At 47.5% G+C, this 22240-nt stretch overlaps 2 protein-coding genes across 2 annotated transcripts in view; both read right to left on the bottom strand.

Moving 5' to 3' along the window:
- Positions 1-3193: 3193 nt before the first annotated feature.
- On the bottom strand, positions 3194-14703 carry cct3 (chaperonin containing TCP1, subunit 3 (gamma)). The gene is made up of 14 exons (XM_084488985.1): positions 14607-14703; positions 13573-13634; positions 11709-11759; positions 11350-11412; positions 10369-10465; positions 9847-9964; positions 9206-9392; positions 8581-8730; positions 8105-8237; positions 7148-7229; positions 5934-6114; positions 4905-5150; positions 3627-3758; positions 3194-3406 (listed from the first exon to the last, which is right to left on the bottom strand). Exons 1-14 carry the CDS (start codon positions 14632-14634, stop codon positions 3317-3319), a joined length of 1620 nt encoding a protein of 539 aa, XP_084345111.1. The 5' UTR covers positions 14635-14703; the 3' UTR covers positions 3194-3316.
- A 2702-nt stretch (positions 14704-17405) lies between these two features.
- LOC311370640 (protein disulfide-isomerase A3-like) overlaps positions 17406-22240 on the bottom strand; it is an 11056-nt gene continuing 6221 nt past the window's right edge. The window contains exons 7-13 of the mRNA XM_084488983.1: positions 21969-22094; positions 21437-21619; positions 19171-19279; positions 18730-18858; positions 18467-18546; positions 18272-18329; positions 17406-17737 (exon numbers count right to left, since the gene is read on the bottom strand). Of these exons, the coding sequence (XP_084345109.1) occupies positions 17648-17737; positions 18272-18329; positions 18467-18546; positions 18730-18858; positions 19171-19279; positions 21437-21619; positions 21969-22094 (775 nt within the window). The 3' untranslated portion in view covers positions 17406-17647. The remainder of the gene's footprint in view (positions 17738-18271; positions 18330-18466; positions 18547-18729; positions 18859-19170; positions 19280-21436; positions 21620-21968; positions 22095-22240) is intronic.

The raw sequence follows: 22240 nt of genomic DNA, 5'->3' as shown, positions 1-22240 counted from the left end.
TTAGGCTGTGCGTGGTTGTGTGTGTCCGGCGTGGCTGGAGTTCACGGACCGGCTCCGGAGGATCAGCGTTTCGCTGTTTCGTTTTAGTGTCGTTCCTTTCCTAGGGCTTGAGTTTCGCCTCCATCAACGTTACCGTATGACAACAATAGACGCGCAGTCATTGCGCTTTTTATTTTATTTTATTTCCCATCATAACCTTTCTCGGGAATCAGGAAATAGTCTTGATCAGATTCAGATTTCCCGGGAATCGCGTCTCCCGTGATTAAAACCTAATGACGACCCGCCCATGGTGGAGAGGTTATTTTCTACGACCCGCCCACATTGAAGAGGTACTTTTTTAGATGGAAACGCGCCTGGAACCGAGTCGAATCGAGCTGATACTGTCGGTGGAAAAGCGGCGTAACTGACACTGGAAAGACGTTTCAAGGCAATTAAACGGAGGATAAATGTGACACACCCCTAGAAATATAAACAAGTAATGTGTCTAACTCTGTTTATTTGTCTATACAATGGACTGTAAATACCAGCGTGTCAAGAATCAAGTACTTGATAATTGATACTTTAGGCAAACTGGCATTTGGCCAGTTTGCAGAGGAACAGGTTTCAGCGGATCTTGCTTTTACGATGTTAGCATTTAGGACCGCAAACGCTCAACATACCAGGCCTCGTGTCCGTGTGCCCGCAGAATCTAATTCGTTTTTAATAATCGTATCTGTATCGTTGTTTCGGGCTCGGTGTCACTCGGAGAAAGGTACGTGGTTCGTGGTCGTGCGTTCTGGAGGTGGTTCACGATGCGTCCCTAGAACATCGGTGAGAATTCAGTTCATACTGGAAATGTTAAATAAGCCACGTCTACAGGTGTTAAAGATAAACCTTCGGTCCGTCTTGGCTTGGGGCCGAAATGGAGAATGGAGGCCGTGTTTATGTTAAACTCACTAAACACTTTAGATTGTGTTGTGTTAACCACTATGTAGAGAAGAAACCATTCATAACTGGTGGTAGCACTGCAAATGTGTGCTCCAATGAGGTGCCGATGTTGGCTTGAGTCATGTGGTCGAAATGAAGCAGACTGAAATAATAATAATTTACATCACAATGCACGGTTCCCACACCCCTATCTATGATTCATGCTACATTCTCTAAACAAACTCAGTGACACGTGAAGCCTGTCAGAGATGTCCAGACCTACTATATGAAACAGTGCTAATAAGAAAACTCAGTCACACCTTTAATATATATTATATTATATATATTACGTGAAATGAAAAGTAAATTAAAAGCACCACAGAAAGTTCGTTTTTTGGCTTTTTTTTCCTCTTTCAGAACTTCTGCTTTCCTGTCCTCCTACACCACATAGTCTTATTTTGCTATATCTTTTTTTTTATTTTAGAAATTACTTGTATTTTAAATATAACTAAATATTGTTTCAGCAAATTTGGTTAACTATACAAACGCCATATTATCTCATTGAGGTCAACATCGCCATCTGGTGGCCATGTGGAGCAAATCTGATCATTGGGCTCAGTGTCGCTTACATTTGCCCGCTTTCAATACAGGGATCAAGTGTCCAAAATGTGGTTCTCAATATATCCGTTTGTCTCATTAAGGTTGTAATGTAAATTTTGCGTTGGATTTATTGAATGAGATTTTCCCTGAACCTACCTCTACTAAAACCTCTGATCTTTGCATTTCTTCACTTTATTGGCATCAAATATTGACCCAGGTACTCATCAGATGTTGTGCTATGGCCCTATAGAACTATGACTACTAACTGATACTGCACAAGGTGCAAAAACATAACATTTAAGGAGGAAATTTAATCTCCAGACTCAAATAATAGATCATTAGCGCCGGATAACGTACGACACCGCGGTGAATGTACAATACAGCGGTTAACGTACGATACGGTTAACGTACGATACGGTTAACGTACGATACTGTGGTTAACGTACAATACGGTTAACGTACGATACTGTGGTTAACGTATGATAGGATTAATGTACGATACGGTTAACGTACGATACCGCGGTGAACGTACGATACTGTCGTTAATGTACGATACCGTGGTTAATGTACGATACCGTGGTGAACGTACGATACCGTGGTGAACGTACGATACCGCGGTGAACGTACGATACCGCGGTGAACGTACGATACCGTGGTTAATGTACGATACCGCGGTGAACGTACGATACCGCGGTGAACGTACGATACCGCGGTGAACGTACGATACCGCGGTGAACGTACGATACAGCGGTGAACGTACGATACGGTTAATGTATGATACTGTGGTTAACGTACGATACTGTGGTTAACGTACGATACTGTCGTTAACGTACGATACGGTTAACGTACAATACCGTGGTTAACGTACGATACGGTTAACGTACGATACGGTTTACGTACGATACTGTGGTTAACGTACGATACGGTTAATGTACGATACAGCGGTTAACGTACGATACGTCGTTAACGTACGATACGTCGTTAACGTGCGATACCGCGGTTAACGTACGATACTGTCGTTAACGTACGATACTGTCGTTAACGTACGATACGGTTAATGTACGATACAGCGGTTAACGTACGATACGTCGTTAACGTACGATACCGCGGTGAACGTACGATACCGCGGTGAACGTACGATACAGAGGTGAACGTACGATACGGTTAATGTATGATACTGTCGTTAACGTACGATACGGTTAACGTACGATACTGTCGTTAACGTACGATACGGTTAACGTACAATACCGTGGTTAACGTACGATACGGTTTGCGATAGGGTTAACGTACGATACTGTGGTTAACGTACGATACCGCGGTTAACGTACGATACGGTTAATGTATGATACTGTGGTTAACGTACGATACGGTTAACGTACGATACGGTTAACGTACGATACGTCGGTGAACGTACGATACTGTGGTTAACGTACGATACGGTTAACGTACGATACTGTGGTTAACGTACGATACGGTTTACGATAGGGTTAACGTTCGATACCGCGGTTAACGTACGATACGGTTAATGTATGATACGTCGGTGAACGTACGATACTGTGGTTAACGTACGATACGGTTAACGTACGATACCGTCGTTAACGTACGATACGGTTAATGTACGACACCGTCGTTAACGTATGATACTGTGGACCACGGGGCAGTGGAAAGAGCAGAAGGAACAACGTCGTAGTTTCAACATCTTTATTGGACAACATTAACAACGGGGTTAAAGAGGAGTTTCATCAGTAACGGTTGGACAGACTGCTCCTCCTCTGCTCCTCCTCTGCTCCTGGTCTACTCCGCTCCTGGTCTACTCCGCTCCTGGTCCAGCGCTCTGATCATCACCCTTCTTCTTGTGGCCAGAGACGATGTCATCGATACGCAGCAGCAGGATGGCGGTCTGAAAGAGACGGCTTGGTTTTAGATCACTGGCATTATCCCCAGAGAGACCAGGTGAGTCAGTCATTATCCCAGAGACCAGGTGAGTCAACGCCCGGGTTCAGTGCCAGGGTGAGTACTGGGGTGAGTACTGGGGTTGGGGTCAGTACTGGGGTTAGGGTTGGGGTTGGGGTTAGGGTTGGGGTTGGGGTCGGGGGCAGTACTGGGGTCGGGGTCAGTACCTCCACAGCGGTCTTGTAGGTCTGGGCCTTGACGGCCAGCGGCTCCACGATGCCCAGAGCGGACATGTCGGCCAGCGTCCCGGTCTCTCCGTTCACACCCCAGGAGGCGCTGTTCTCCTCCGTGTGCTTAGCCTGCAGACAGACAACACACTCGTCAACACACAACACCAACACAGACAACACACAACACCAACACACTCAACACCTTAACACAGTCAACACACAACACCAACAGTCAACACACAACACCAACACACTCGTCAACACACAACACCAACACACTCGTCAACACACAACACCAACACACTCGTCAACACACAACACCAACACAGTCAACACACAACACCAACACACTCAACACACAACACCAACACACTCAACACACAACACCAACACACTCAACACACAACACCAACACCAACACACTCAACCCCCCTCAACCCTAACACTCAACCTTAACACAATCAACCCCCCAACCTTAACACAATCAACCCCTCAACCTTAACACAATCAACCCCTCAACCTTAACACAATCAACACAATCAACCTTAACACAATCAACCCCTCAACCTTAACACACTCAACCCCCAACCTTAACACCCTCAACCTTAACACAATCAACCCCCCAACCTTAACACAATCAACCCCCCAACCTTAACACAATCAACCCCCCAACCTTAACACAATCAACCTTAACACAATCAACCCCCAACCTTAACACCCTCAACCTTAACACAATCAACCCCCAACCTTAACACCCTCAACCTTAACACAATCAACCCCCCAACCTTAACACAATCAACCCCCCAACCTTAACACAATCAACCCCCCAACCTTAACACAATCAACCCCCCAACCTTAACACAATCAACCCCCAACCTTAACACAATCAACCCCTCAACCTTAACACAATCAACCCCCCAACCTTAACACAATCAACCCCCCAACCTTAACACCCTCAACCTTAACACAATCAACCCCCCAACCTTAACACAATCAACCCCTCAACCTTAACACAATCAACCCCCCAACCTTAACACACTCAACCCCTCAACCTTAACACAATCAACCCCTCAACCTTAACACAATCAACCTTAACACACTCAACCCCTCAACCTTAACACAATCAACCCCTCAACCTTAACACAATCAACCCCTCAACCTTAACACAATCAACCCCTCAACCTTAACACACTCAACCCCTCAACCCTAACACACTCAACCCCCCCTCAACCTTAACACACTCTACCCCCGGCCCGGGGGCTAGGGGGAGCGTACCCTGAGGGAGGTCAGGACCCGGATGGTGGAGGCTCCACAGTTCTGGATGAGGGTCCGGGGCAGGACCTCCAGGGCGGCGGCCACGGCGCGGTACGGCCACTGCTCCACGCCCGTCAGCGCCCGGGACCGCTCCGTCAGGCGCTTGGAGACGGCCATCTCCACGGCGCCGCCGCCGGGCAGCAGGAAGGGGTCCAGCAGCACGTTGCGGCACACCTGCATGGCGTCCTGCAGGTTCCTCTCCACCTCCTGCAGAGAGACACACACACACAGAGACACACACACAGAGACACACACAGAGACAAGAGAGACACACACACGTTAAGGGCAGCCACCTCAGTGCAGTGTACTGGTGTACTATTAGTCTGTACTGTTCCTCTTGTATATCGATTCCCTGCATATACACGTTTAGTATTTTTAGCATTTTGTACTTTGTACTGCACATTTTTATTTGTTGTTCTTTACTGTTATAGACCTCAGAAGGATAAGTCCCGGTTCCCTCGGTCAAATGTCTACGGGGAACAACGACGGGGTTTATGAATGATCGTACGTAGCAAACTCTGTAGGTGGCGGAGAAGTGAAAGCTGCGTCACGTTTTGAAATACACACATTTTACATCTAGTGTCGACTGGCTTTTTGGATTGCGGTGCCGTGAATGAAGTAGTGAATGTAAAGGACAGAACTCCCAGAATGAAGGAGTGAACGTAGGGGACAGAACTCCCAGAATGAAGGAGTGAACGTAGGGGACAGAACTCCCAGAATGAAGGAGTGAACGTAGGGGACAGAACTCCCAGAATGAAGGAGTGAACGTAGGGGACAGAACTCCCAGAATGAAGGAGTGAACGTAGAGGACAGAACTCCCAGAATGAAGGAGTGAACGTAGGGGACAGAACTCCCAGAATGAAGGAGTGAACGTAGGGGACAGAACTCCCAGAATGAAGGAGTGATCGTAGAGGACAGAACTCCCAGAATGAAGGAGTGAACGTAGAGGACAGAACTCCCAGAATGAAGGAGTGAACGTCGGGGACTCACGGCGAGGATCTCCTTGCTCGCCCCTCTCAGCAGGATGGTGCAGGCCTTGGGGTCTTTGCACTCGGTCACGAAGGTGAAATACTCGTCTCCGATCTTCTTGACCTCGAAGAGCCCGGCCCCCGTCCCGACGTCCTCCTCACGGAGCTCGTCTGTCCGGCTGGCGATACGAGCCCCGCACGCCCTGAGAGAGAGAGAGAGAGACACAGAGAGAGACAGACCGTCAGTGGGTGGAGGTTAGGGCCGTGTGTATGCGTTAGTGGGTGGAGGTTAGGGCCGTGTGTGTGCGTTAGTGGGTGGAGGTTAGGGCCGTGTGTCCGGCGGTGGGTGGAGGTTAGGGCCGTGTGTGTGCGTTAGTAGGTGGAGGTTAGGGCCGTGTGTGTGCGTTAGTGGGTGGAGGTTAGGGCCGTGTGTGTGCGGCGGTGGGTGGAGGTTAGGGCCGTGTGTGTGCGTTAGTGGGTGGAGGTTAGGGCCGTGTGTGTACGGCGGTGGGTGGAGGTTAGGGCCGTGTGTGTGCGTCAGTGGGTGGAGGTTAGGGCCGTGTGTGCGTTAGTGGGTGGAGGTTAGGGCCGTGTGTGCGTTAGTGGGTGGAGGTTAGGGCCGTGTGTGTGCGTTAGTGGGTGGAGGTTAGGGCCGTGTGTGCGTTAGTGGGTGGAGGTTAGGGCCGTGTGTGCGTTAGTGGGTGGAGGTTAGGGGCGTGTGTACGTTAGTGGGTGGAGGTTAGGGCCGTGTGTGCGTTAGTGGGTGGAGGTTAGGGGCGTGTGTACGTTAGTGGGTGGAGGTTAGGGCCGTGTGTGCGTTAGTGGGTGGAGGTTAGGGCCGTGTGTGTGCGTTAGTGGGTGGAGGTTAGGGCCGTGTGTGCGTTAGTGGGTGGAGGTTAGGGCCGTGTGTGTGCGGCGGTGGGTGGAGGTTAGGGCCGTGTGTGCGTTAGTGGGTGGAGGTTAGGGCCGTGTGTGCATTAGTGGGTGGAGGTTAGGGCCGTGTGTGTGCGGCGGTGGGTGGAGGTTAGGGCCGTGTGTGTGCGTTAGTGGGTGGAGGTTAGGGCCGTGTGTGTGCGGCGGTGGGTGGAGGTTAGGGCCGTGTGTGTGCGTTAGTGGGTGGAGGTTAGGGCCGTGTGTGTGCGTTAGTGGGTGGAGGTTAGGGCTGTGTGTGTGCGGCGGTGGGTGGAGGTTAGGGCCGTGTGTGTGCGGCGGTGGGTGGAGGTTGGTTTAAGCTACCTGGCGATGCGGTTGTTGTCCGTCTTCCTGACCCTGCGGATGGCCGTGATGTTGGCCTTCACCAGGTAGTGCTGAGCGAGGTCTGGGAGAACAGAGTTATTATATCAATGTCTCTCCACACCCAGAACCCGAGAAGCCCTTCTCTAAATGAATATAAAAACTATGTACTATCAACTATGTATTAATATATGTATCTGTATCTGAGACACCCTTCTGGTTACATTAACCGTGTATTAATATACATAAACTATGTATTACTACATGTATCAGTACCTGAGACTCCATTCTCTGTACATTAACCATGTATTAATATACATAAACTGTATTAATTAACACTAACCACATATTAATACATGTATCAGTACCTGAGACTCCATTCTCTGTACATTAACCATGTATTAATATACATAAACTGTATTAATTAACACTAACCACGTATTACTACATGTATCAGTACCTGAGACGCCCTTCTGGGTACTTTAATATACATTAACCATGTATGAATATGTGTATCAGTACCTGAGACTCCCTTCTCATTACATTAATCGTGTATTAATATACATTAACCATGTATTACTATATGTATCAGTACCTGAGACTCCCTTCTGGGTACTTTAATATACATTAACCGAGTATTAACTATGTATTAATACATGTATCAGTACCTGAGACTCCATTCTCTGTACATTAACCATGTATTAATATACATTAACTGTGTATTAATTAACACTAACCACGTATTAATACATGTATCAGTACCTGAGACTCCCTTCTTGGTACATTAATAAACATTAACCATGTATTAATATACATTAACTGTGTATTAATATACACTAACCACGTATTAATACATGTATCAGTACCTGAGACTCCATTCTCTGTACATTAACCATGTATTAATATACATGAACTGTGTATTAATATACACTAACCACGTATTAATACATGTATCAGTACCTGAGACGCCCTTCTCGGTGAACACCAGGTCGGGCTTCATCCTGACGATGTCTCCACAGATCTGCTGGATGTACTCCTCCTCCATCTGGAGGATCCGGGAGAAGTCCTCCTCGCGGCTGATCTCAATGTCCGTCTGGAGGGGGCGGCGGTTTGACGGGTTACCACGCAGTACTAGTACCAGAGTACTTTGTGTTCACCGTGAAGTACCAGGGTACTGTTCACCATGAAGTACCAGGGTACTGTTCACCATGTTATACTAGTGTACTGTTCACCATGTAGTACTAGTAAAACAGTACTGTTTACCATGTAGTACTAGTACCAGAGTACTGTGTGTTTACCATGTAGTACTAGTACCACAGTACTGTGTGTTTACCGTGTAGAACATAGTACCATGCCGTACCAGTACCACAGTACTGCGTGTTCACCATGTAGCACTAGTACCAGAGTGTGTAGTACCATGTAGCCCTGTGCAGTACCTGGCTCTCCCCCTTCTTGTACTCCAGGGAGCAGTCCAGCAGGATGATGCGAGGGTTCTTGATGAGCCTCTTCATCCTGGGGTGAGTCACGTCTTTGTTGACCATCACGCCCCTCAGCACGCACGAGTCCTCGATGATCCCCCCTGGAACCTGAGAACACACCGCATGTTAGTGTGACCCACCACATGTTAGTGTGACCACACCGCATGTTAGTGTGACCACACCGCATGTTAGTGTGACCACACCGCATGTTAGTGTGACCTGAGAACACACATGTTAAGTGTGACCACCGCATGTTAGTGTGACCTGAGAACACACCACATGTTAGTGTGACCTGAGAACACACCACATGTTAGTGTGACCACCACATGTTAGTGTGACCCGAGAACACACCACATGTTAGTGTGACCTGAGAACACACCACATGTTAGTGTGACCCGAGAACACACCACATGTTAGTGTGACCTGAGAACACACCACATGTTAGTGTGACCAGCACATGTTAGTGTGACCAGCACATGTTAGTGTGACCTGAGACTTGTAACACGTAGTGTGGTCTGAGGTGTGAGTCCTGACTCCAGGCTACAGCGCGCTCTGGCCGTCGCTGTCCGCAGGGTGACCTCACCTTCTCCACCTTGGCGTACTTCTTGATGTCGATCTCCTTGCGGCCGTTCTCCTCCAGCTCGACGATCTTCACGGCGTCCAGGGCGATGTTGCACGCCATGTCGGACCAGCGGCTCAGAGCCTTGGTGTTGATGGCCGAGTTGATGATCTTCAGCATGACGGAGCGGTCCGTGAGGTCTACGGGCACACTGAGAGAGACACACACACACACCGCCACGACCTCCGTCAGTACGCTACGGTCTGAGGCACCGTCACTACCGCCATCAGATCCTCGCTAATCAGCCGATTGAGACTCCATCACTACCTCCATCACCACCATCCCACTGAGACTCCATCACCACCAACCCACTGAGACTCCATCACCACCAACCCACTGAGACTCCATCACTACCTCCACCACTACCAACCCACTGAGACTCCATCACTACCTCCACCACTACCAACCCACTGAGACTCCATCACTACCTCCACCACTACCAACCCACTGAGACTCCATCACTACCTCCATCACTACCAACCCACTGAGACTCCATCACTACCAAACCGTTATCACAGCTATTCGGTGCTATATCAGTTACAGTCCTTCATCATACGTCACCCCCTTTATCAAAGCCCTTTGTCCCGGTAGTGGTCCAGGGGTACCTTATGTCTCTGAGGGTCTCCAGCATGTCTTCCAGGGCGTGGCGGTAAGCTCCGATGATCACCGTGGGATGCATCTGCTGCTCCAGGAACTGCTCGGCCACAGACAGCATCTCCCCAGCTGCAACACAGTCATCATCATCATCACCTCACCCCGTCATCATCATCATCACCTCACACAGTCATCATCATCATCATCACCTCACCCCGTCATCATCACCTCACCCCATCATCATCACCTCACCCCGTCATCATCATCATCACCTCACCCCGTCATCATCATGTAGCAGTAATAGATTATTAGCAGCAGTAGTAATATAGTTAGTGGTGTTCTAATAGCAGTAGTAATATCGTTAGTGGTGTTCTAATAGCAGTAGTAATATCGTTAGTGGTATTCTAATAGCAGTAGTAATAGTTAGTGGTGTTCTAATAGCAGTAGTAATAGTTAGTGGTGTTCTAACAGCAGTAGTAATAGTTAGTGGTGTTCTAATAGCAGCAGTACTATCGTAGTATACTCAGTAGTACCCAGGATGATGACGGATGTGGTCCCATCCCCCACCTCCTCATCCTGGGTGCGGCTGATCTCGATCATGGTCTTGGCGGCCGGATGCTGCACCTGGATCTGTCACCATGGAAACCAGTTTAAGCATCACCTTCCCCTCACGGGTGGGCCTGCACAATACATGGCTTCAGCCTTGATATCGCCACACAACTCGTATCAAAAGGCAGTCATCTCAATGCGTACTCGTTTGTATGCGCTTTTTAGGTCATGAAAATAGTCTGCTCCTAGCCTGGTCCTACCAGAATCTCCTACTTCATTTCATTTGCACAGAGAGTCTGGCCACTCTCCATTGACAAACGTTAACGCACTTGAAGGCGGGTGTCTGTTGGAGTTTAAAACTATTAGATCTGCCACTCAGTGCCGCTCTGGATCTGCCATAACCAATCGCTGACGTTTGACTACAACTCAAACTAGCGCACGACCTCAACGTCAACGTTCTCAGCCACTCCCTCTGTTTGCTGATTGGACGGCCAAAAGATTGGCTGCAGAAAACCTGCGAATATACCGCAAACCCAGACTGTAGTACTGAAGGGAAATGAAAATTGAGCGGAAGTACGGAGGCGGGCGGAGCCAGGCTAGTCTGCGCCAGTTTCCAGCAATGAACACCCATGTTAAGTCTATGTTAACCTGTATTATATAGTCCATGCTACGTCTATGTTAACCTGTATTATATAGTCCATGCTACGTCTATGTTAACCTGTATTATATAGTCCATGCTACGTCTATGTTAACCTGTATTATATAGTCCAGCTACGTCTATGTTAACCTGTATTATAGTCCATGTCTACCTTATTTATGTCTTGAGTTCTGTGTCCCTGTACCTCAGTGTTTAATAGCCTGTATCTTTGTAGCTTGAAGCAGAGTAGGCTATTTAGCAAGAGATGATGTAGAGTTGATGTTCCATGTTCCTGCAATAAAAAGTAACCAATGAGATGAAGGCTTACCTCTCTCAGGATGGCGTTGCCATCGTTGGTCATGACGATGCCTCCCATGGGGTCCAGCAGCATCTGGAGTAGGGGTAGATGGTAGGGTTAGGGGCAGGTGGTAGGGTTAGGGTCAGGTGGTAGGGTTAGGGTCAGGTGGTAGGGTTAGGGTCAGGTGGTAGGGTTAAGGTCAGGTGGCATAAAGTCATGGATGCCTAATGGATTTTTATAGCATGCTGAGAATTTATTCACGGACCCTCAACCTGAAGAGCATTCTGTTAAATAAATTGATTTGTTCCTTTTTGCGCGATACAGTGATGGTACATTCATTTCCAGGTGTAATTATCTGAACATGCTCAACGTCAGGCCCTGAGAGTTACCTTCATCATGGCCCGCGGGCCCAGGCAGGTCCGGATGACATCGGCTATGGTCTGGAGGACAAGACGAGACGCATTAGAGCCACGAGGACCTCCATTTAAAGTCCACAGCAAGAACACAGACATTCACTTACAGGTCAGGAACACATTCACCAACACATTCAATAACATGTCAACTAGGGCTGTCAACGAATATTCTGAATTTGAATATATATATTCAAATAGTTTCAGTCGAAGGTGAAAATTAATATTCTAATGTGGGAAAACACACACACCCACGGCAGCCTCAGTGTGGCCGTCTGCTTTGCGAGTGGGCGCACTGCACTTCAATTAATGTTCTGTTTGTTTCACTCACTGAATGAAGCCCGCCATGTTTGGGACGATAGTCGGGACCTTAAATTGCTCGCACAAAACTCTTGATCAGCACTCAGCGTTTGTTTATTGTTGTTTATTTAAACCAGTATGCGCAGAGAGAGTGAGGGGGAGCGAGCGAGAGAGAAAAAGAGAGCGAGTGAGCGAGTGAGAGCGAGAGCTGCAGTCTTGGCCATTAGTTCATTTACTTATTTTTGTGTAGGTAATATGTTGTCAAATATGTTTCAACTTAAATAAACTACCTATACAAGTAGTTATGTCTCGTTGTATTAGTTTGTCCTGTTATTGACGTAACGCGCCTCATTGACATAATGCGCAAATATAGATATTCGAATAGTTCAAATATGTGTTGTTTTTTTTAGAGGGAATATTCAAACGTAATTTTTGAGCAATTTTGACAGCCCTAATGTCAACATGCCAGGAACACATTCACCATCGGGCTGGGACGACACATTGACTACAAAAATTCGTAGACACAAATAATTTGCGTCGATGCGTCGCCCCAAACAACTAGATTAGCTCTTGTCCCACACTGCACCAGAGAGCTAGACGCCAATAGAAGAAGAAATCAAACAACAATTGCAGCAGCAAGCAGGAATACACGAGCAGCAGTACTAGCACTGAACAAACAAACAAAAAAAAAAAAATCACGACCATGGCATTCAAAAGTCTGAGAATTTGTCACACTAAACCCGACTAGTGATGTGGTAATTTGCAGATCGTGGAAAAGTCCAGCTGGCGTACCATACGAGTACGACAGCAATGACTAAACCCCCTGCAGCTACATGTGACGTACACCCTGGGGTCACCTGATACAATATGACACAAATAAGACAACTTTCCTGAATGCTTTACGTTGCAAAGACGGCAACGGAGGCCGTTTTACGACTAGTGTCGTTTACTGAGAAGCTGCATAACTCACATGTACACCCGCCTGAGTATCCCATGTGCCACGCGCCTCACCATACAGACAACAGTATGCACGCAGGCACATTTCAAGACCGTATATTACACTAGGCTGACTAAATTAACCTTTAGATTGATCAAAAAAATTATCCCTAGATTAATAATAAATAATCGTGTGGGACAGCTCTAATTCACTAACTTGTCAACAAGTCAGGAACACATTCACTAAAACTTCACCATGTCAGGAACACATTCACCAACATGTCAGGAACACATTCACCAACATGTCAGGAACACATTCACCAACATGTCAGGAACACATGAAACTCATCCACATCAGCCTTTGTCTCTGTACCATCATATCAACCCCGGCCCCATGTGAAATAAAGTGTTATGATTGGCTGGACCGCGGTCTGAAGGGCGGGGCCGGGCGAATATGACGACAACTGAACCGTGAGGCTGCAGTCTGGCTGCAGGCTGCAGCCTGGCTGCAGGCTGCAGCCTGGCTGCAGGCTGCAGCCTCACGGTTCACCAGGAGTCGGTCTAATGCCACTTCTTGTAGCTGCATGTATGCGTGGTATTGACTCACCTTAGCAGCATTGATGTTGCCGGTCTGGACCTTCCTGCCAGACTCCCTCTTGATGTTCTGATCTGAAGAAGGAAAATCATAACATATACATTTTTTATTCCCAGGGACAAAATGCGGTAGCAACTAAAAGGCCAGATCAATAATAAATAAATGAATATACATAACACTAACGTTACACCCTGTCCAGAGTTCACCTAGACTCTGCATAGCCGGCCCGTCCCACCCCACATGCTTATTGCATGTTGTGCGTCCTGTCCCTTAATGTACGCACTTACTGTATGTACGCACTTAATTGTGCAGCCTCATACCCTAGCTATCTGTGTTGTGTACTGGGGATGGGTTAACCTAGTGATGGTTAGCGCTTGGCACTTGGTTCTATGAACATCCTTAATGTGCAGACAGACAACCATATATGGCTGCTTCTCTTTCTCCTGACAAATGGACTTATTGTAAGTCGCTCAGGATAAAAGCGTCTCCCAAAACGCCCTGGATGTAGCATACATGTACACCACCACCACCACGACAGCAGACACGCAGATAACGAGTCTCTTAAACCCCAGAGTTCAGACTACACGCCCCGGTCAGTAAGGCTAGTCGCTATTAATCTCCAAACAAGAGGATAGCTAGCTAGCCCTAGCTAGTAGCTTAGCAGGCTAGCTTCAATCAAAAACGACGGCTTAGCTGGGCGTAGCCTAGCATCCTCTGCTATAGCTTCTAACTATAAGGATGTGCTAGCTGGGCGTAGCTTAGCAGGCTAGCTTCAATGAAAAACGACGGCTTAGCCGGGCGTAGCTTAGCAGGCTAGCTTCAATCAAAAACCGATGGCTTAGCCGGGCGTAGCTTAGCATCCTCTGCTAGCAGGTGGGGGGGAAGCACATGCGTCTCGCGCTAGCCGGTGAGAAGCCTTAAGGAGGCGAAACCGCGGACCGGCCGGGACGGAGCGGCCGGTTCAGGTCCCGACCGGGCGGTAGTGTTGTAGTATCGACGGAGCAGCGTTACGTACGGTTAGTATTAGAGAGAGAGAAGTCACTTACTGAGCACTAAAACCTGCTGGCCGTACATCTTGACAGGGCGCGCGGTGTGGAAGAAGGTTCCAGGAGCAACGAGAAGAAGGAGCGACCGGCGGAGGGGCGGGAGGCCAGCGCCCACGGACCAATGGGATGCGAGCACACGCTTGTCAGACGGGGACTTCGACCAATTGGATAATAAGTTCCTCAGTCAACGGTATTAAAAGTGTCGTAAACGGAATATAACCGAGTCATTATTCGCTGCTACAGCGACAGACGGATCATAAGATAAAAAAAATAAATATATAAATAAATATATAAAAATATATAATATCAGTAACAACCCATAAATCAAGATATACACAAATGATTCGATCGCCTTAAGTCATTGCTGCAGTCCATTGTTTGTGATGGGGTTAAAGGCACAGTGTGTAACATTTCAACAAACTCTGAGCTCAAAACGACCTGTGGACATATCTGTAGTGCATGCTGATCGATAGTGATTTCAATAATGTTATCAACAAAACAACATTCTAAAGCTGTTACATTTTACAAATAAAAACATGCTGGCCGGCCCATTCTTTGTTTACCAGTTTGGTACGTTCCAGTTACCTCCGAAGTCTGGGGTGGGAATTGACTTCCCACTGATTCCACCGATAATTATGCCAATTATAATTAGCAGTAACGTTATTACTTCTAGCCGGGTTGGCCATCGGAAGCGATACCAGTTGACAACGCGTTATGCTGCAGTATTTTGCAAATACAAACACTAGCCACATGCCCATGGATGGATTGAGATTACTGTGGGTAAGACACAAATAACACAGAATTGCTAATAACGGTACATTACTACAGCTTTCACAACTGTTGATGTGCAGAACAGCTATCTTGGATGCTGAGGTCGGAGATGTGAGTTTTTCCGACATATTCTGAAAATCGGAATCTCTGAAATCTGACCTAAGGGACTGTACCGGAACGCACCATTACCATCGATACTCCCAAAACCTTGATACCTAGCTATCTAGTTCCCGTCCCACAGTTGCAGAGCCAGTCAGAGTGGGCAGAACCTTTATTCTGACAGCCTCCTGCCTACTCACTTGTAGCCCTTCCACACAGTGATGCAGCGTCAGCCTGACATTCTCTGGATTATACCCAGAGGATGGGGATGAGTGTGTGAACGCGCCCCTACGGAGACTGGCACCTCAAAGCATTTGTTCACTGTACGAGAATAAAAATTCAAGTCTTTATTTCATGCAAGTCACATTCTGAAACAAGTGTATACATTTTTGCAACCATATAAATAAATACATTAATAAATTACATATAATTAATACAAACCATTATTTAGAGAAAAAAAAAAGGTATTTTACTGCCAACCATTCAATAACATCAAATAAAAAATTATAAATAAAAACGGTATCTAGTTGTGAAATAAGTCAGGTGTAGCACATTGACCTCATCTCTCATTGTAAAGGTTCACTGTCGCCACGGCAACCGGCAGGAGGGTCAACGTACAGAGACGTGACATCAAACCCTGAGGAGTACGAAGACCGGGAGACATGTCCCTCAGTGTGAGGTTAAGGGGGACATGTCCCTCAGTGTGAGGTTAAGGGGGACATGTCCCCCGCTGTGGTTAAGGAGGACATGTCCCTCAGTTTGTGGTTAAGGGGGACATGTCCCTCAGTGTGAGGTTAAGGGGGACATGTCCCTCAGTGTGAGGTTAAGGGGGACAAGTCCCCCGCTGTGGTTAAGGAGGACATGTCCCTCAGTTTGTGGTTAAGGGGGACATGTCCCTCAGTTTGTGGTTAAGGGGGACATGTCCCTCAGTGTGGTTAAGGGGGACATGTCCCTCAGTTTGTGGTTAAGGGGGACATGTCCCTCAGTGTGGTTAAGGGGGACATGTCCCTCAGTGTGAGGTTAAGGGGGACATGTCCCTCAGTGTGAGGTTAAGGGGGACATGTCCCTCAGTTTGTGGTTAAGGGGGACATGTCCCTCAGTTTGTGGTTAAGGGGGACATGTCCCTCAGTTTGTGGTTAAGGGGGACATGTCCCTCAGTGTGAGGTTAAGGGGGACATGTCCCTCACTGTGGTTAAGGGGGACATGTCCCTCAGTTTGTGGTTAAGGGGGACATGTCCCTCAGTGTGAGGTTAAGGGGGACATGTCCCTCAGCGTGGTTAAGGGGGACATGTCCCTCAGTTTGTGGTTAAGGGGGACATGTCCCTCAGTGTGAGGTTAAGGGGGACATGTCCCTCAGTGTGAGGTTAAGGGGGACATGTCCCTCAGTGTGGTTAAGGGGGACATGTCCCTCAGTTTGTGGTTAAGGGGGACATGTCCCTCAGTGTGTGGTTAAGGGGGACATGTCCCTCACTGTGGTTAAGGGGGACATGTCCCTCAGTTTGTGGTTAAGGGGGACATGTCCCTCAGTTTGTGGTTAAGGGGGACATGTCCCTCAGTGTGGTTAAGGGGGACATGTCCCTCAGTGTGGTTAAGGGGGACATGTCCCTCAGTGTGGTTAAGGGGGACATGTCCCTCACTGTGGTTAAGGGGGACATGTCCCTCAGTTTGTGGTTAAGGGGGACATGTCCCTCAGTTTGTGGTTAAGGGGGACATGTCCCTCAGTTTGTGGTTAAGGGGGACATGTCCCTCAGTGTGGTTAAGGGGGACATGTCCCTCAGTGTGGTTAAGGGGGACATGTCCCTCAGTTTGTGGTTAAGGGGGACATGTCCCTCAGTTTGTGGTTAAGGGGGACATGTCCCTCAGTTTGTGGTTAAGGGGGACATGTCCCTCAGTTTGTGGTTAAGGGGGACATGTCCCTCAGTTTGTGGTTAAGGGGGACATGTCCCTCAGTGTGTGGTTAAAGGGTGAGGAATCCATTTGGGCTTTGTTCACATCACAGATTAAATCGTTGTAAGATGCGTTGCAGGTGAAGGCGTGGCTGTCGGACGTCGCAGCGTCCGGTTCGAACCCGTCGCGCTTCGGACCAGCAGCTTTGCCGTAACAACCGGTCCTGGTGTTCGCGTGGCCGTGGTAACCGATGTTCACGTCGCCATGGTAACATGTCCCGTCTGTCAGAGCTCCTCCCGAACTCCGTTGAGCACCAGCGGTCGTCTGGACTCCCTCTTCAGGAACTTCAGGAAGTCCTTCAGCTCCCGGGTACCCTGGAGGCACAAGAACCGCTGGACTGAGAACCCGAAGCACTGGAACCGCTGGGAGTGTGCACAGTAGTACACTACACAGTGTAGTGTACACTACACTGTGTAGTGTAGTGTACACTACACTGTGTAGTGTACACTACACAGTGTAGTGTAGTGTACACTACACTGTGTAGTGCTGTGTAGTGTGTGTAGTGTAGTGTGCACTGTGTAGTGTACACTACACACCTGTACACTACACAGCACTACACTACACTGTGTAGTACACTACAGGTGTGTAGTGTACACTACACAGTGCACACTACACTACACTACACTACACAATGTAGTGTAGTGATGTGTAGTGTAGTGTACAGTTGTGTAGTGTAGTGTGCACTACACACCTGGACACACAGCACTACACTGTGCACACACACTGTGTATGAAGATGGTGTGTATTTGTGTGCATGCGTGTGTGCGCAAGGATTGTGTGCATGCGCGCCTGTATTTGTGTGTGTGTGTGTGTGTGTGTGCGCGTGAGTGTGTGCGTGTGTGTGTTACCTCATATCGAATGGGCTGATCCTTCTTTCCGACTGGAGCAAAATAAATGGTCGGAAACCTAAAGAGGAAGAGAAGGAGACAGACACGCAATCAACCTGGAGGTCACTAGAGGTCACTAGGGGTCACTAGGGGTCACTAGAGGTCAGGGTGATCACAGAGTGAGTGAGTGAGTGAGTGAGTGAGTGAGTGTTTTACCCTTGGACATCGTAGCCTAGTGGAACATCGTTAGCTGTAGCGTCCATCTCAGCGATGATGAGGTTTGGATCCAAGTAGAGCTGGCAAGAAGAAAGAGTGAATATATATTAGAAATATATATAGGGAGACATATACACACACATATATATATATACATATACACACACATATATATATATACATATACACACACATATATATATATACATATATATATATATATATATATATATACACACAGTATAGATAGAGGTGATACAGACCTGCTCAGCCAGCTCGGCGTAGACTGGGGTCAGCTTCTTGCAGTGCGGACAGCGAGGAGAGAAGAACTGAACGAGAACGTCTTTCTCCGGCTGGTTCACCACGTCCTCAAAAGACTCTGCTACAAGCACCTCCACACACACACACACACACACACACACACACACACACACACACACACACACACACACACACACACACACACACACACACACACACACACACACACACACACACACACACACACACACACACACACACACTAAATGATACAGACGATTGATGGGGTGATGTGATGGTGAGGTGAGGTGAAGGGGTGAGGTGATGGGGTGATGTGATGGGAGGTGAAGGGGTGAGGTGATAAGGTGAGGTGAAGGGGTGAGGTGAAGGGGTGAGGTGAAGGGGTGATGTGATGGGGTGAGGTGAAGGGGTGAGGTGCTTACCTTGACAGGTGAGCTGTTGGTCTCGGGGATGCTCTGGGACTTAATGAATCGCTTCAACAGACCTGAGAAATAATCGTCTAAGAATCGCTCCAGAGAACTACCATCTCTCCTACACACACACACACACACACACACACACACACACACACACACACACACACACACACACACACACACACACACACACACACACACACACACACACACACACACACACACACACACACACACACAGGGTTATGTCATAGTGAACTGGGGTTATGTCATAGTGAACTAGGGTTATGTCATAGTGAACTGGGGTTATGTCATAGTGAACTGGGGTTATGTCACAGTGAACTGGGGTTTTGTCATAGTGAACTAGGGTTATGTCATAGTGATCTGGGGTTATGTCATAGTGAACTAGGGTTATGTCATAGTGAACTGGGGTTATGTCATAGTGAACTGGGGTTATGTCACAGTGAACTGGGGTTATGTCACAGTGAACTGGGGTTATGTCATAGTGAACTAGGGTTATGTCATAGTGAACTGGGGTTATGTCATAGTGAACTAGGGTTATGTCATAGTGAACTAGGGTTATGTCATAGTGATCTGGGGTTATGTCATAGTGAACTAGGGTTATGTCATAGTGAACTGGGGTTATGTCATAGTGAACTGGGGTTATGTCACAGTGAACTAGGGTTATGTCACAGTGAACTGGGGTTATGTCATAGTGAACTGGGGTTATGTCACAGTGAACTAGGGTTATGTCACAGTGAACTAGGGTTATGTCACAGTGAACTGGGGTTATGTCATAGTGAACTGGGGTTATGTCATAGTGAACTGGGGTTATGTCACAGTGAACTGGGGTTATGTCATAGTGAACTAGGGTTATGTCACAGTGAACTGGGGTTATGTCATAGTGAACTAGGGTTATGTCATAGTGAACTAGGGTTATGTCACAGTGAACTGGGGTTATGTCATAGTGAACTGGGGTTATGTCACAGTGAACTGGGGTTATGTCATAGTGAACTAGGGTTATGTCACAGTGAACTGGGGTTATGTCATAGTGAACTAGGGTTATGTCATAGTGAACTAGGGTTATGTCACAGTGAACTAGGGTTATGTCATAGTGAACTAGGGTTATGTCATAGTGAACTGGGGTTATGTCATAGTGAACTAGGGTTATGTCATAGTGAACTAGGGTTATGTCACAGTGAACTAGGGTTATGTCATAGTGAACTAGGGTTATGTCACAGTGAACTAGGGTTATGTCATAGTGAACTAGGGTTATGTCATAGTGAACTAGGGTTATGTCACAGTGAACTAGGGTTATGTCATAGTGAACTAGGGTTATGTCACAGTGAACTAGGGTTATGTCATAGTGAACTGGGGTTATGTCATAGTGAACTAGGGTTATGTCATAGTGAACTAGGGTTATGTCATAGTGAACTGGGGTTATGTCACAGTGAACTAGGGTTATGTCACAGTGAACTGGGGTTATGTCATAGTGAACTAGGGTTATGTCACAGTGAACTAGGGTTATGTCACAGTGAACTGGGGTTATGTCATAGTGAACTAGGGTTATGTCACAGTGAACTGGGGTTATGTCATAGTGAACTGGGGTTATGTCATAGTGAACTAGGGTTATGTCATAGTGAACTGGGGTTATGTCATAGTGAACTGGGGTTATGTCATAGTGAACTAGGGTTATGTCACAGTGAACTGGGGTTATGTCATAGTGAACTGGGGTTATGTCATAGTGAACTAGGGTTATGTCACAGTGAACTAGGGTTATGTCACAGTGAACTGGGGTTATGTCATAGTGAACTAGGGTTATGTCACAGTGAACTGGGGTTATGTCATAGTGAACTGGGGTTATGTCATAGTGAACTAGGGTTATGTCATAGTGAACTAGGGTTATGTCACAGTGAACTGGGGTTATGTCATAGTGAACTAGGGTTATGTCACAGTGAACTGGGGTTATGTCACAGTGAACTGGGGTTATGTCATAGTGAACTGGGGTTATGTCATAGTGAACTGGGGTTATGTCACAGTGAACTGGGGTTATGTCACAGTGAACTGGGGTTATGTCATAGTGAACTGGGGTTATGTCATAGTGAACTGGGGTTATGTCATAGTGAACTGGGGTTATGTCACAGTGAACTGGGGTTATGTCATAGTGAACTGGGGTTATGTCATAGTGAACTGGGGTTATGTCATAGTGAACTGGGGTTATGTCATAGTGAACTGGGGTTATGTCACAGTGAACTGGGTTAAATGTACTAACGTGAACTCCTCTCTCATGGTGAACTTGTGTCCCAGTCGGGTCTTGATGGTGACCACTGGCAGCTCCGCAGCCTCAGACATCCCCAGACCAAAGTCTTCCTCCAGCTCAGACAGGAAGTCATGCTTATTGGCTACCGCAAAACTGAGCCCCCGCGAAGAATACCTGGAGGCCACCTTCATCACCCTGCAGAGACACAGGGGTTAGAGTGACTGGTGGACCAGGACTGGTCTGAGACCAGGACGGACTAGGACCAGTGGTGGTGGTTAGAGTTAGGACTGGTCTGGGACCAGTGGTGGTGGTTAGGGTTAGGACTGGTTGGTCTGGGACCAGTGGTGGTGGTTAGGGTTAGGACTGGTTGGTCTGGGAGAGTAAACCATGTTAAACAGAATGGTTATTGACCTTCTTTGTCCCGAGAGTTTTAAATGGTTGGGATGGATCTGTGTGTGTGTGTGTGTGTGTGTGTGTGTGTGTGTGTGTGTGTGTGTGTGTGTGTGTGTGTGTGTGTGTGTGTGTGTGTGTGTGTGTGTGTTACCTGTTCCTCCAGTACTTGGAGCCGGTGGGGTTCCGTCTGTAGTCCAGGTCGTAGTAAACAGTCAGCAGGTCTCGGACTCGCAACCTCTCCTTATTCTCCAAGGTGAGATGAGGACACAGTCCGTACCTACAGAGAGAGGCTGTGAATATATAGAAATACAACATCTGGCTCTCTATAGAAATACAACATCTGGCTCTATAGAAATACAACATCTGGCTCTATAGAAATACAACATCTGGCTCTATAGAAATACAACAACATCTGGTTCTATA

Source organism: Micromesistius poutassou (assembly GCF_964030765.1).
Source record: "Micromesistius poutassou genome assembly, contig: SCAFFOLD_478, whole genome shotgun sequence".
Classification (NCBI taxonomy): Eukaryota; Metazoa; Chordata; class Actinopteri; order Gadiformes; family Gadidae; genus Micromesistius; species Micromesistius poutassou.
This window is presented reverse-complemented; position numbering and strand designations above follow the sequence as displayed.

What these genes read in the sequence shown, in the direction of transcription:
- cct3 (XM_084488985.1), bottom strand. Translation starts at nt 14,634, where the DNA reads ATGTACGGCCAGCAGGTTTTAGTGCTCA. An exon ending in AGTACGCCAAGGTGGAGAAG is followed by an intron (nt 8,731 to 9,205) that starts GTGAGGTCACCC and finishes GTGTGTTCTCAG; the next exon opens with GTTCCAGGGGGGATCATCGA. An exon ending in CACCGAGAAGGGCGTCTCAG is followed by an intron (nt 7,230 to 8,104) that starts GTACTGATACAT and finishes CTGTTCTCCCAG; the next exon opens with ACCTCGCTCAGCACTACCTG.